The 15675-nt window shown below is 44.1% G+C and overlaps 2 protein-coding genes and 1 long non-coding RNA gene across 7 annotated transcripts in view; 2 read left to right on the forward strand and 1 right to left on the reverse strand.

Annotated features, from left to right (window-relative positions):
* LOC137374730 (stomatin-like) overlaps window positions 1-1389 on the forward strand; it is a 62868-nt gene extending 61479 nt beyond the window's left edge. The window contains exon 8 of the mRNA XM_068041289.1: window positions 226-1389. Coding sequence (XP_067897390.1) covers window positions 226-414 — 189 coding nt within the window. The 3' untranslated portion in view covers window positions 415-1389. The remainder of the gene's footprint in view (window positions 1-225) is intronic.
* Window positions 1-12640, reverse strand: part of LOC137374731 (uncharacterized) — a 32414-nt gene extending 19774 nt beyond the window's left edge. For both annotated transcript variants that reach the window (XR_010975895.1, XR_010975896.1), the window contains exon 1: window positions 12498-12640. This is a non-coding gene — a long non-coding RNA (uncharacterized lncRNA). The remainder of the gene's footprint in view (window positions 1-12497) is intronic.
* A 237-nt stretch (window positions 12641-12877) lies between these two features.
* Window positions 12878-15675, forward strand: part of LOC137374274 (lipase member H-like) — a 39777-nt gene continuing 36979 nt past the window's right edge. For all 4 annotated transcript variants that reach the window (XM_068040070.1, XM_068040073.1, XM_068040071.1 and 1 more), the window contains exon 1: window positions 12878-13052. In XM_068040070.1, coding sequence (XP_067896171.1) covers window positions 12989-13052 — 64 coding nt within the window. In that variant the 5' untranslated portion in view covers window positions 12878-12988. The remainder of the gene's footprint in view (window positions 13053-15675) is intronic.

Here is a 15675-nt window from a genome sequence, read left to right on the forward strand (position 1 = left end):
AGTGTAAAACCGGGACCTCTCTCCCAAAAAAGTGGCTGTGGATGCTGTGGTCAGTTGGAGCTTCCATGACTTCGGTCAATAGATTTTTGTTATGTAAGAATATGGATCAAAGACATGGGATAAAGGGAATTGAGATGCAGATCAGTTGAATGGCAGATCCGATGGGACTAAATAGTCTGCTCCTGTTCTTAACATCCCTCTGCATTTTCCTCTCCATTGTCCCAGGTTATTGCTGCGGAAGGTGAACTGAATTCCTCCCGTGCCCTCAAAGAGGCGGCGATGGTGATGTCGTTGAGTCCAAATGCCCTGCAGCTCCGCTACCTTCAGACGCTTGCCGAGGTTGCTTCAGAGCGCAACTCCACCATCCTCTTCCCTGTGCCAATCAACATCATGCCAACCTTCTCGAAGAAGTGAGGTGGGGTCTGCAGGTCAGAGGCGGGCCTGGTCGCAACAGGCGTTTTGGGAAACATGTGGTTTCCGAACACAATATTGTAAATGGGCTACGATACACATCATGTAAAAAGCTGACCCATTACCCCTCTCGATGGACAGTCCAAGAAGCCTGCACCATTAGATGTTGGTCGTTCATGTGGCTCCACCATGCACTGTATGTCCCAATAGGCCAGACTTTTGTGACCCATCTCAGCACATGGCTCTTAGGCTTTCTGCTGTATGTCTCTTTCTGCACGTCTCCATTCATGGGATACTTGGCTCTGGAACATCTATTCAGCTGGAATTCATGCAGTTCTCTTTCCATAATTATTTTTGAGGGAAAGAAAATTCCATTGCATGCCAGGTTTATCTGGCTACGACATGGTGAACAGTCCTTATTGAACACAACTATCAAGCCCTGGGGATTTCTTTCTCTCTTCATATGAGCAAGTGTCTGGTTTCCAATTGGCAGCTGCCAACAGTGGTATAAAATTACCATACCCCTCTGTCACTTTACTTTGCATTGTAATATATCTCAGCTTGCCCTTTAACCAAGAACAGTAGTTGGGACTGACAAAAATACATTAGAGAGTAAGCTAGTAAATGCAAACAGAGAGTAAAGAAATACCAGCTCCACCAACATCAATGCAGCTTACCTGCCCGCCAACCTTCCGTTCTGTCCAAAGAGGGGTGAAATTGGCACTGTGCCATGTACAAAGCATAAATTGCACTTATACCCAGGCTGTATGTTACATGTACATGAGTTTGTACCTTCCACAAGCTGGTTGTGAACTAGTTGTCAGCTTTTAGCAAGTATGTAACTAGCTTCATCTCTGAGAGCCTTTGATGTGCTGTGTTCTGGTTGGTTAAGCTATGTCAGACGTTTAAGCTTTCTTTAAGGTTTGTTTAAAGCTGTACTTTTTTCTAACTCTGACAATTAAAAAGTTTCGAAACAAAGTTTAAAAAAAGCTTGTTGTCCATCTGCACACCGTTTGAGTCAATGTTTAATTCCCAATATTTCCATTCCTTCTTCTGAAGGCCTTGACTTCTGTTGGGCAACAGCAGGCCTCTGGTTACTCCCCCATTGTTTGACAACAGAGAAGGGTTTGGGGGAGGCTGACTGGCCAGGCGGAGGAAGCCTGCCGCTAGTTTGCCTGAAATTCTCACAGTGCTACAGTGGATTCATCAACACTGCACCTGAAAAGGTAGGGGTAACCAATTAAAGAGAAGCAGAAGAGCCCTGAGGATCAAGGAGGAACTGGGTAATTTCCTTCTGTCTCTCAGCCAGCCCTTGTCTTCGCAGAATGCAAATGTGCAACCAATTTTCAGTTGTTCACTTCTGCTTTTTCAAAAAGTGATTTGTAGTGTCCAGTAAAAAAGTTTGTAAGTAATATTTCATACGATGAAATTAATATGTTTCCATTTGGCAGGTGTGATTTCCGTCACACCTTCACACCTCGCCGAATGAAATGCGATACTGGGGAGCATTTCATTATGAGTTAGAAGGAAGAGAAAATACAGGAAAACACACATGCATTTCTCTCATTCGCTATCATCCACTCAGAAATCTTAAAATTGTTTCAGTCTTTTCTTTGTAGCAGTGCTGCTTTAAACTGCCCCTTTTCCCTTGAGGTTGGTCTGAGAAAGTTAGGTGTTGCCTAGTGGGTTTGAAGTTTCTTTAGTATCAGCCTGTAATAGGTTGGGAATGGGAATCCCAATAAACATGTGATTTTTGGGGAGGTTTGATGTTTACATATTTCTATAATTGTCTAGGGTGCTTTTATTCCTCTTGGGGTCTGCAGGGAGATTGTTAGACTGAATTAGCTCTAGGCTTGAGCTCTGATCCTGGGAGTCTGCAGTGGGTGGATCTATCCTGACCTCACTTTCAGGGGTCTGGTGAGTCATGCAAGTGCTGCTCACTTCAGGACATTGTTGGTTCCCTTTCCTCCTTTCTCTCTTTCTCTTTCTCTCCTCTCTCTTGTTCTCTCTCTTTTTCCCTGTCTTCTAATTCAAGTTTCCACTGTTCCGATTGTATCTTTGCTAACATTACTCTGTCTGAGTCTAATTCTAATCCTGCCTCCGATTCTTCAGGTTTGAGAGAAAAATGGCTGGCCACTAGTCTTAGCAGTTTGGATTTCCTAGCTTTGGCATGGAAAGTGATCCCACACTGCTCAGCCATATTCCTCAACTCTTCCATAGATAGTACCTTTAACTTCTCCCAAGTTACTTCACCCTGGCTTGGGGAGGTACTGGCTTCGGTCACAAACATGTTAATATTCTCGCAACACAAACCACAAGAAAACTTGTATTGATTGGGATCAATTTAATTTCCCACTTCCAATTTCTCATTTGTCCGTGGGTCCAATGTCTGACGACAGCCCCCAAAGTTCTGTTACGACCAGGTGAAGAAGGGGTCTTGGGCTTCCCTCTCACTGGTTTGGCCGTAGCAGGGTTTATCTTTTTAAACACAGTGATTTGAGCTTACCACCTCAGCGAGCCCTTGCTCATTGCACTCTAATTACAATTGCAAATAAACCAATCAGACAGGTTTTCTTAGGTTTAAACAAGAAAGATGTAAGTTTATTAACCTTATCACTCTAAACCGGTTAAAATTACTAAAATACAGGACGCATCCACGCTCACATGCAAACGAGAGGCACATACACGAATAGATACAGAGAGGAAGAAAGAGTTGGGAGGTTGAAGCAGAGTTGTTAATAAATGGAGTGCAAAAACTCCTTAATGCCCTTAATGTAATGTCCTTAATTGAAGTTAAAGTCTTGGAAGCCTTGCTAGGGCCATGTGCACAATTTCAGGCTTGCTTCTCTGGTACCAGACGGCCAAAGAGAGGTTTTTTCTGTCTTTTTAGTGGTCACCTGTACAGGTCTGTAGTCTTGCAGCTTAGAATATGCCACCATGGTTTCCCTGGGACTTTGCTGGAGAGAGAGGGAGAGATGTCTTTCTCGTGGAGTTCAAAATTACAGTCGTCGTTTCTTCTCTGAGGCACAATTCAAAAACCTCAGTGTTACCAGCAGGTATGTCATGTGACCATCTCTTCATTTGAACCAGCAACTTCTAGAGGGGTCTTTGAACATCAGAGTCCAGCAGATATACTCATTAGGGGGCTAGGTGTGGCTTTGCTCTTTCAAAGTCAAAGGGTGTTGATCACCATATTGCCAAGAGCAATCTCGCTAATTGAATCAGGAAGCACCTCCACTGTTCCAGCTAGACTGGGTAATTTCCTTCCGTCTCTCAGCCAGCCCTTGTCTTCTCAGAATACAAATGTGCAACCATTTTTACAGCTGTTCACTTCTACTTTTTCAAAATGTCATTTGTAGTGTGCAGTAAAAAAGTCCTCAAGCAGTTTTTCATATGATGAAATTAATATGTTTCCGTTTGGCAGGTGTGATTTCCGTCACAATTGGTTAAACATGATTTCCCTTTCACAAATCCTTGTTAACTCTGCCTGATTACCTTGAATTTTTCTAACTGCCATGCCATAACGTCTTTAATAATAGCTTCAAACATTTTCCCTATGACAGATGTTAAGCTAACTGGCCTGTATTTTCCTGCTCTCGGTCTCCATCCCTTTTTGAATAAAGGAGCGACATTTGCTATTTTCCAATTTAATGGAACCGTCCCCGAATATAGGGAATTTTCGAAAATGAAAATCAATGCATCAACTATCTCACTAGCCACTTCCTTTAAGACCCGAGGGTGAGGTCCATCAGGACCCGGGGACTTGTCAGCCTGCAGCTCCAACAATTTGTTCAGTACCACTTCGCTGGTGATAGTAATTTTCTTGAGTTCCTCCCTCCCTTCCATTTCCTGATTTACAGCTAATGCTTGGCTGTTACTTGTATCCTCTATTGTGAAGACTGATGTAAAATACCTGTTCAATTCATCTGCCATTTCCTTAATTTCCATTATTAATTCCCCAGGCTCACCTTCTATAGGACGTACGCTCACTTTGTTAACTTTTCTTTTTAAAATATCTATAGAAACTATTACTATCTGCTTTTATATTTCTAGCCAGCTTTCTCTCATAATCTAATTTTTCCCTCCTTATTAATCTTTTAGTCATTCTTTGCTTTTTTCATATTCTGTCCAATCTTTGTGCAATTATATGTTTTTTCTTTAATTTTGATACTATCTTTAACTTTTTTTGTTAATCATGGATGGTGAGTCCTCCCCTTGGAAGTTTTCTTTCAGTTGAAATGTATCTATTCTGTGTATTCTGAAATATCCCCTTAAATGTCTGCCACTGCATCTCTATTGACCTATCCCTTAACCTACTTTACCAGTTCACTTTAGCTAGCTCTGCTTTCATGCCCTCATAATTGCCCTTATTTAAGTTTAAAATACTAGTCTTAGACCCACTCTTCTCTCCTTCAAACGGTACATAAAATTCAATCATATGAAGATTGTTGCTGCCTAGGGTTGCCTTCACTATGAGGTCATTAATTAATCCTATCTTGTTGCACAATACCAGTCTAGTATAGCCTGCTCTCTGATTGGCTCCAGAATGTGCTGTTCTAAGAAACTATCCCTAAAACTTTCAAAGAACTCCTCATCTACCCTACCTTTGCCTATCTGATTTTTCCAGTCTATATGTAGATTGAAATCTTGCATGATTATCACCATACCTTTCTGACAAGCTACCATTATTTCTTCCTTTATACTCTACCTACCATGTGGTTACTGTTAGGGGGCCTGTACTCCACTCGCACAAATGACTTCTTGCCTTTATGATTTCTCATCTCTACCCAAACCGCTTCTACATCCTGGTATCCTGAATTTAGTTCATCCCTCTCTATTGTGCTAATACCATCATTAATTAACAGAGCCACCCCTCCACCTTTTCCTAGCTTCCTGTCCTTCCTACATCTATGTCATCCTGCAGCCATGTCTCTGTAATGGCTATCAGATCGTACTTATTTATTTCTATCTGTGCTATCAGTTCATCTGTTTTGTTTCGAATGCTACGTGCATTCAGATACACAGCCTTTAGTTTTGTCCTTTTATTATTTTTGTAACCTCTAGCCTTGTCTGCTGATTTACTCTTAGATTTATACTCTCTGTCCCTTCAGATCACAGTGTGTTTATCATTTTCCATATTAATACCCTTCTCTCTTGCCTTGTCTCCACTCTTTAATTTACCACATCTTCCCAAATTTGATCCCTTTCCCCCAATATCTAGTTTAAAACCCTCTCTACTTCCCTAGTTATGCAACTAGCTAGAACACTGGTCCCAGCATGGTTCTGGTGGGGACCATATTATTGGTACAGCCACCACTTTTCCCACTTCTACCACACCAGTCACTGAGCCACGCATTCATTTCTCTAATCTTAATTGACCTACTCCAATTTGCATGTAGCTCAGATAGTAATCCAGAGATTATTACCTTTGAGGTTCTGCTTCTTAATTTGGGAACTAGATCCTCATACTGACTGTGCAGAATCTCCTTCTTTGTCCTGCCTATGTCGTCGGTACCTACATGGACTCTCACACTTTGCTGCAGAGAACAGTGTCAATCCGCCTCACTATACTGTCCCCTACTACCACTACATTCCTTTTTGCTCCCCCTGCTTGAATGGCTTCCTGTGCCAATTGATTGCCACAAGGGCCTTCTCCCACTGCCGCTGGTAAAATACTGGTATTTTACCAGTGGTGGGGGTGGGGGTGCGGCTGAGGTTCCCCAGGAGGCCGCCAGGTAAAACCCTGTGCCCCACTGAGAGTCCCCCCGCACAGCCCAACCACTCCCACTGCACAACGCATCTCACCACCCCAACTGACCCCTCGTACCTCACCGGGGCCCAGTCAATTGTCCCCAGCGAGGCCCCTACACTTACCTCTCTTCCAGTGCCAACGTCCACACTCCTGCTGTTGGCTGGGTGCAGCCCCAGCAGCTCCATTGGGTGGGACTTCCTGCCTCAGTGAGGTGGAAGTTCCGCCCAAGTCCAATGAAGGGTCTGGGGAGCGTAGAATCCTGGTGTGGCCCCCCCCCCCAGACCCGGCGAAGGCAGGCTCGCCCCTGACTTTTGGGCAGGTGGGCAGATCTAATGTAAAATTCTGGCCAGTGTCTTTAAGCAATACTCGTCCTTTTCCCTTTTAGCTGCCCTTCCTAAACATCTTATAACCTGGAATATTTATCTACCAGTTATGCTTAGTTTGTAGCCTGATCTCAGTAATGGCCGCTATGCCATAACATTTAAGATGAATTTGCGCTTCTAATTCACTTGTCCTTTTTTAAATGGGATGTGGGCGTCACTGGCAAGGTCAGCATTTATTGCCCATCCCTAATTTCCCTTTTGAAGATGGTGGTGAGTCCTTGTGGATTATAGTTTTTTTGTACCAGTTTTGATACAACTGTTTGGCTTACTAGGCCATTTCAGAGGACAGTTGAAAGTCAAGGACATTGCTGTGGGTCTGGAATCACGGATAAGCCAGTCCAGATAAGGACGGCAGATTTCCTATTAGTGAACCAGCTGGGTTTTCATGGTAAATCTTGTCATAAAAACATTGCACTATTACTGATACTATCTTTTTATTCCAGATTTGTTCAATTAACTGGGATTAAATTCCTCAGCTGCCAGAGTGGATCTGGGTCTTTAATCCAGGCTTGCTGGATGACTGGTAACACAACCACTATACCACTGTAACAATCAGTTAATTTTGTATACTCCGAATATTAGTGTAGAGAACTTTTAATTAGGTGTCAGAGCCTGCCCAGTTTTGATACCTTCATATTGCTTTTAACACACATTTTAACTGTCACACTCCTTCATTTCTTATCACTCCTGGTGTATTTTTATCAGTTGTTTTGTTATCATTATTTTTATTTGATTTTGAACTCAAAGCATTATTACTTTTTACACCATTGATAATATGGATATTACTCATCCCTTTTTTTAATCTTCAGACTATTTTTATGTTTTCTCTCCCTGTCCCATTCCCGCCCTCTACCACCGCCACCCCCATCCCCACCCTGGCTGCCCTCACCACTCACCACCGCTATTGTTTTAAAGTTCTTTCTACAGCCCCTGTTTATCATTTCAGCTAGGACCTTGAAATAGAAGGTTATGCTACTGTTTAGATAAAGAGGGCTAGGAGGAGACTTATGTGGAGAAGAGACCACTTGTTCTGAAAGGCCTGGTTCTGTGTTGGAAATTCTAAGTAGGTTCTCTATGCAGCAGTTTAATTCTGATAGAATCAGAGAATTATACTGCACAGAAGGAGACCATCTGGCCTGTTGTGCCTTTGTCAGCACTGTGAAAGAGTTCTCTAATTTAGCCCTGGGATATTCTCTGTCTGGCTGTTTTAAGAGACATCCTAGCACCAAAGTGGCCCTGATCAAAGATCAAAGATTGAGCAGGCTGGGACTGTTTTCTCTGGAAAAGAAACTAAGATGAGAAGTGATAGAAGGCTGTGTTATATATGTTATATATTGTTATACGATCTGTAAAGTGTTAGGAACTAATTAGCTAGGAACTAGTTGTTATGTGTAAGCGTTCCAGTGAGGGGTGGGCACAATCAGGGCTGCACTGGGGAGTCAAGAACCAGTTGAAGCAGGTTCTACAGCACAAAGCATGGTGCTGAATAAACAAGACTGACTCCAGCCTTTTCAGAGTTTAAAGTGTGATTCTTTCCAACATCTGGGATTCAGAAAACAACATAAAGATGAAGCATGGTGGCTGTGAGTGTCTGTGAGTAAGCCTAGAAAACTTTTAAAGGCATCAGATTAAGAAAAGTGACCCAAATTAGTGCCAGAGAGAGAGGAAGAAAAACTGAGTGACTCGTGCGAAAACTCTAAAAAAAAAAAACCGAAATGTCGGCCGGGACAGGAATAAGAGCACAGCTCCAGCTTAGGTGACACTGAGGGTTGAAGATAGTACACCCATTGAAAAGTGCCCTCCGATCAGAAGCAAAGAAGATCTGGTATAAATGTACCCAGAGTGTTTTGATGAGACGGTTGGATGCTTCGAAGATTTTGAGTATCACATCACTATTGACCCAGCGATGAAACCAGTGATTCGTCCCCCACATAAAGTACCAACAGAACTAAAAGGAAAGCTTGAAAGAGAGCTCCGAGAAATTGAAGAAAAGAAGGTGATCGCCAGAGTCACAGAGCCTTCAGATTAGGTAAATTCCATCGTGGTGAGAGAGAAGACAAATGGACAGCTAAGAATTTGTCTAGATCCCAAAGATCTTAACCAAGCAATAGAAAGGGATCACTACCCTATTCCAACACTGGAAGAAATCACACCAGCACTGGCAGGGGCAAAAGTTTTCAGCAAGAAATGGCTACTGGAATGTGAAGCTAGACGCAGAATCTTTTACTGTTGACAACATTCAACACACCCTTTGGACGATACAAATTCCTGTGTCTACCCTTTGGCCTCAAAGTGAGCCAGGATGTGTTCCAACAGAAAGTAGACGAGACATACAGGGGATACAAAGGAGCAGTCGGCATAGCAGATGATATCCAGATATATGGTGTAGGTGGAAAAGATCATGACAATCATCTACATGAAGCCATGGAGAGAACCAGGAAAGCTGGGATTAAGCTAAACGCAGACAAATACATTGTGAAAGTGACAGAATGCCAGTTCTTCGGAATGGTGTACACACCTGACAGAGTCAAGCTGAGTCCTGAAAGAATCTCAGCCATCTCGGGGATGGAAGCCCCAAGAGATAAGAGAGAGTTGAGAAGTTTCCTTGGTTTGATCCAATACATGAGCTCCTTTATTCCGCACATGTCAGAACACACGGCAAACCTATGGGAGCTGATGAAAGAAGATATAGAGTACCAGTGGTCAGAGTCACACGACAGGAGTTTCAACAACTCAAAAAGGTAGTGTGCACGGAGACAAGTCTGTCGTTCTACGACAGAAAGAAACCTGTCACTCTGCAAGTAGATGCTTCCACAAAAGGACTGGGAGCAGCTCTGATACAAGAGGGCAAGCCAATAGCATTTGCATCCAAAGTTCTGACGGAGGTGGAGGGGCGACATGATAGAGGTTTACAAAGTTATGAGCGGCATGGACAGAGTGGATAGTCAGAAGCTTTTTCCCAGGGTGGAAGAGTCAGTTACTGGGGGACATAGGTTTAAGGTGCGAGGGGCAAAGTTTAGAGGGGATGTGCGAGGCAAGTTTTTTACACAGAGGGTGGTGAGTGCCTGGAACTTGCTGCCAGGGGAGGTGGTGGAAGGAGATATGATAGCGACATTTAAGAGACATCTTGACAAATATATGAATAGGAAGGGAATAGAGGGATATGGGCCCCGGAAGTGCAGAAGGTGTTAGTTTCGGCAGGCATCAAGATCGGCGCAGGCTTGGAGGGCCGAATGACCTGTTCCTGTGCTGTACTGTTCTTTGTTCTATCAGCTGAGACAAGATATACCAACATAGAGAGAGAACTTTTGGCAGTCGTGTATGGCTGTGAGAAGTTCCACACATATCTCTATGGGAGGAAGTTCACAGTGGAGAGTGATCATCGTCCACTGGAGCAGATCTACAAGAAAAGTCTATGCAAATCACCAGCAAGACTGCAGAGGTTACTCTAGAGGCTTCACAGTTATGATTTCACTCTGAAATATAAGCCAGGAAGAGAAATGGTGCTGGCAGACACTCTATCTCGGTTGTCATCACAGGAGAAACATGAGATAGAAGATCTAGGCATAAAGATTCATCACCTAGTGAATGTAACACCACTGAAACTGAGTCAAATTAGAGATGAGACCAGCAAAGACGAGCAGTTACAGATGCTATCTCAGCAAGTGATCCAGGAATGGCAAACACAGCCAGCAATACGGCTGTACTGGTCTATCAGAGGTGACATCTCACTAGAAGATAGTGTTCTGCTGACCGGATCCAGAATAATCATACCCAAAACAATGCAGGAAGAACTTCTCCAAAAGATAGGTCCCTTACAGTCAGAAACGGGAATTTATTATGGGGAATAAGGAAATGGCTGACCAACTAAATGCATACTTTGGTTCTGTCTTCACAAAGGAGTACACAAATATCATACCAGAAATGTTGGGGAACACAGGGTGTAGTGAGAGAGGAACTGAAGGAAATCAGTATGAATAGAGAAATAGTGTTGGGGAAATTGATGGGATTGAAGGCCGATAAATCCCCAGGGCCTGATGGTATGCATCCCAGAGTACCTAAGGAAGTGGCCCTGGAAATAGTGGATGCATTGGTGGTCATCTTCCAAGATTCTATAGACTCTGGAACAGTTCCTACAGATTGGAGGGTAGCTAATGTAACCCCACTATTTAAAAAGGAAGTTAGAGTGAAAGCAGGGAATTATAGACCAGTCAGCCTGACGTCGGTAGTGGGGAAAATTCTCGAGTCCATTCTCAAAGATTTTATAGCAGAGCACTTGGAGAACAGTGGTAGAATCGGACAGAGTCAGCATGGATTTACAAAAGGGAAATCATGCCTGACAAATCTACTAGAGTTCTTCGAGGATGTAACTAGTAGAGTTGATGAGGGGGAGACAGTGGATGTGGTTTATTTGGACTTTCAGAAGGCTTTCGACAAAGTCCCACGTAAGAGATTAGTGTGTAAAATTAAAGCGCATGGGATTGGGGTTAGTGTATTGCGATGGATGGAAAATTGGTTGGCAGACAGGAAACAAAGAGTAGGAATAAATGGGTCTTTTTCCAAATGGCAGGCAGTGACTAGTGGGGTACCACAGGGATCGGTGCTAGGACCCCAGCTATTCACAATATATATTAATGATTTAGATGAGGGAACTAAATGTAATATCTCCAAATTTGCAGATGACACAAAACTTGGTGGGAGGGTGAGTTGTGAGGAGGATGCAGAGAGGCTTCAGGGTGATTTGGACAAGTTGAGTGAGTGGGCTAATGCATGGCAGATGCAGTATAATGTGGATAAATGTGAGGTTATCCACTTTGGTAGCAAAAATTGGAAGGCAGATTATTATCTGAACGGCTATAAACTGAGAGAAGGGAATATGCAGCGAGACCTGGGTGTTCTCGTACACCAGATGCTGAAGGTAAGCATGCAGGTCCAACAGATGGTACAAAAGGCAAATGGTATGTTGGCCTTCATAGAAAGAGGATTCGAGTACAGGAGCAGGTTTGTCTTGCTGCAATTATACAGGGTCTTGGTGAGGCCACAACTAGAATATTGTGTGCAGTTTTGGTCTCCTTATCTGAGGAAGGATGTTCTTGCTATAGAGGGAGTGCAGCGAAGGTTTACCAAACTGATTCCCGGGATGGTGGGACTGACATATGAGGAGAGATTGAGTCGGTTAGGATTATATTCGCTGGAGTTCAGAAGAGTGAGGGGGGATCTCATAGAAACCTATAAAATTCTAACAGGCGGTAGGTTTATCAGTGCGGGAGGGGGTGACGATGAGGTCAAATTAATGTCATGCGTGTAGGAGATGGTGGGAAGGGTTGGAGTTTAAAGTTTGTGCAGTTTGGGGGGGGGAAGTCAGATGGTAAAGGTAAGTATTTAGTGGGGGGAAGGGGAACTAATTAATTTAATTGTTATTGGGGGTGGTGGGAGAGGGGCAAAAGAAATGTATTTATTGAATTACATTCAATTTCTCTTTAAATATTTAAATTAGCTGGTAGGACTGACAGCCCTCTAAAAATGGCGTCAGCGCCTGCCCACAGGCAGCTGACACCATTGCCGGGGACGGACAGCCAACCCCCTCCACATGATTGGGGGCGGGAGTGGCCTGCCCCGGCTATTTAAATGAGCCGCCGTGCTTGAGACTGCAGCAGCTGTTTGGCGTGCCGCCCGTGCAGGCAGGCCACCGAAATCAGTGGCGGGCACTTAAAATTCAGCCCAATGTTCTCCCATGTCACTTCTGGTTCTTTCTGTAACCATACCAACCCAGTTCCAAGTAGGACTATCTATAATCACCAGAGAACCCATTTCTCCAACTCTGACCTCTTGCCCCTCCCCTCCCCCCACACTTCGCTCCACCATTCGCGGCTGTGCCTTCAACTGTCTGGGTCCCACGCTCTGGAATTCCCTCCTGCAGTCTCTTTTAAGGCCTTTCTTTAAAAACTCACCATTTTATCCAAGCTCTTGGTCTGCCCTCCTAAATCTCTCTTTTTCTTCTAATTGGCTTGTGTGTTCATATTCCTGTGAAGCATCTTGGAGGCGATACAAGCTGTTACTGATTGTTTGCGACAAGCACCACTAATAAGTTGAATGGGCCTTACCACCAATGCAAATATTTATCAATATACCATTCCCACTGCCACCCGTACACCCCCCACCACCTCCCCGCCCACCCAGCCTTCTGCACCACATTGGCTGAATTACTAATGTAGTATTTGTCTCCATCAATCAGGTTAATTCAGAGACTCTTTTCAATCCTGTCTCTATGGTAACCCTGGTTTATATTTGACTGTCTATTGATCCTGTTTGAAGTTTGTTTTTGCTGTTTGTCTTTTGCAAACAGGCATTGTATTCCATACAGCAGATGGACTGAACTCTTTAATTTAATGTTTTGCTTCCAGCCGTGTTCTGATTGTTTTTGCGTTCCCCATTTTATTTCATGACCCCAAGGACTATGTTCCGTTGGTTAATGCTCTTTCTATGCACCAAAGCCGTCCTACCAGGTAACTATCTCTGGTTCTTTTCTACAGATTATATTGCAGTGAGCTCAGGGCTTTGAACTAAGTGCAAATTTTGTTGCATATGAAGTTCGAAAGGGAGGCGGAATGGTACTGGACAAGGTCCTAGATTCATCGTGTACTGGATGGACAGAGCAACACCAGGAGCTGTATAATTATACCTAATTGCCAGCTTATCCAGTGGCCAGGTGCAGTACTGAACCATCCAGCCTACTTGTGTCACAGATTCAATTCCCAGCCGCGGCTGAGCTCGCTGGTTTCGGCTTGGATTGGATACAGGAGTGCCACAGCTAGCCCAAATAATCCTGGGCCGAAAGAGGGTGGGGGTGTACTGGAGAAGAGGGACGGGGGAGGGAGGACTTCTGCTGAAATCAGGTAATGATTGGCGGCTGCAACTTCCTGGGTTGTAGGATTTTCGTTTTAACTCTCTTTACTCTTCAGGGTAATCAGAAGTAAGATCAAGCAAGCGTTTAAATTTTTTTCTAATAATGAATGTTATTAATATTAAAGTGCAAGTTTTACGGATAGATACGCTCACAAACTTAAGTAGGAATGCAAATTGAAACTCAGAATGGCTAATTCTACTTCCGGAGACTGAGGTTAATTCAACATCAACATCCTGCATGGCCTCCTCTTCATCTGTTTGGTTTGACTCACGACTGTCTCAGGACTGTCTCGGGTCTATCTGTCATCTCTCTGCGGACTATCTCTGTGCACTGTCTGTGACCTGTCTGCAGATTGTCTGCGGACTGTCTCTGGGCTATCTGCGAACTGTCTGTGGTCTGTCCTTGGGCTGCCTGCAGCCGTCTGCGGACTGTCTCTGAATTATTTGGCTTGCTCTGGTTGGTCTCCAGTCTGTCTCTGGTCTGTTTCTGAACTATTTCCTCAAACTCATTAGAATATCTGTGCCTGCATGCAACAAGACCCGAACAACACAGTGTCAGGCAATGAACATCTGCAACAAGAGAGAGTCTAAACATTTCCCCTTGATTTACAATGGCATTGCCATCGTTGAATCCCCCACTATCAACATCCTGGGGGTTACCATCGACCAGAAACTGAACTGGACCAGCTACATAAATGCTGCGACTCCAAGAGCAGGTCAGAGACTGGGAATTCTGCAGTGAGTAACTCACCTCCTGACACCCATAGTCTGTCCACCATTTATAAAGTACTTTGGGAATGTGATGGAATACTCTCCACTTTCCTGGATGAGTGAAGCCTAAAACAACATTCAAGAAGCTCGATACCATCCAGGACAAAGCAGCCCACTTGACTGGCGCCCCATCCACCACCTTAAACATTCACTTCCTCCACCACCAGTGCACAGTGACAGGAGTGTGCTGTCACACTGCAGATGCACTGCAGCAACCCGCCAAGGCTCCTTCGACAGCACCTTGCCAACCTGTGACCTCTACCACCTGGAAGAAGAACAAGAGCAGCAGCCACATGGGAACACCACCACCTGCAAGTTCCCCTCCAAGTCACACACCATCCTGACTTGGAACTGTATCGCCGTTCCTTCACCGTCATGGGTCAAAATCCGGGAACTCCCTCCCGAACAGCACTGTGGGAGTACCCCCATGGTCAGCAGCGGTTCAAGAAGGTAGCTCACCACCCACCTTCTCAAGGGAAACTGAGGATGGGCAATAAATGCTGGGCCTTGTCAGTGACACTGCAGCCTGTCGATGAATAAATAAACTAAAAAACATGCTGTTGGCACTTTTCCACGCTCTTTCTTGTTTCCAAGATTTGAAACAAGTTAGTACTGCAGCATTTGATGATTACAAAAGCATTATTACAGACTTTCTATATCTTGTAGTTGTCTTAGTCTGTTTTCTGAATAAGACGACTGAATGTGTCATTATTCGCAGTATTCCATTAGTTTAACAATTCCTTTGTTAAATTAGTGCATTTAATCAAACTCAATTCCTTCGACGCTAAGGTTAATTTACACCATCTCTCCAGATTTTCCACTGAATTCATGGCAAATCAGTGGAATAATCCAACTGGGGACGTTTCTGCCCAGATCAGGCTCGGCTGAGCTTCTGCTTCCACTCACTGTCTTCCTTCGGCGTGAAGAATAACCACTCTGAAGTGATGTCAATGCTGATGGAACCACGTCCTGGCATGAATTTTTGTGACAGTGTGAATAAGGAGAAGCTGTCTCTACTGGTAGCAAGGTCGATTAGCAGAGAACACAGATTTAAAATGATTAGCAAAAGAGCCAGAGGTGAGATGAGCAGCAATGGGTTTATGCAATGGAGACAATAGAGTTTGAAAACTTATACCTTCCTTAGTCTATGTCAGTGAAGTATATACAAACATACAAATTAGGAGCAGGAGTAGGCCATTCGGCCCCTCGTGCCTGCGCCCGCCATTTGATAAGATCATTGCTGATTTGGTTGTGGTCTCAACTCAGCTTACCTGTCTCCCGCTATAACCTTTGACTCCCTTTTACCCGTTATAACCTGTGAGCTGAATTTTACACCCCCACAAAGAGTGGGAAGGTAGCGGGGTGGGTGGCATAAATTGGAGCTGGAGGAAGCAGGGGCCCTTCCCGATCTGCTCCTGCCTTCGCCACCATTTTATGCAGGGCGGCGGCAAC

This window comes from Heterodontus francisci, chromosome 10 (genome assembly GCF_036365525.1).
Source record: "Heterodontus francisci isolate sHetFra1 chromosome 10, sHetFra1.hap1, whole genome shotgun sequence".
Taxonomy (NCBI): Eukaryota; Metazoa; Chordata; class Chondrichthyes; order Heterodontiformes; family Heterodontidae; genus Heterodontus; species Heterodontus francisci.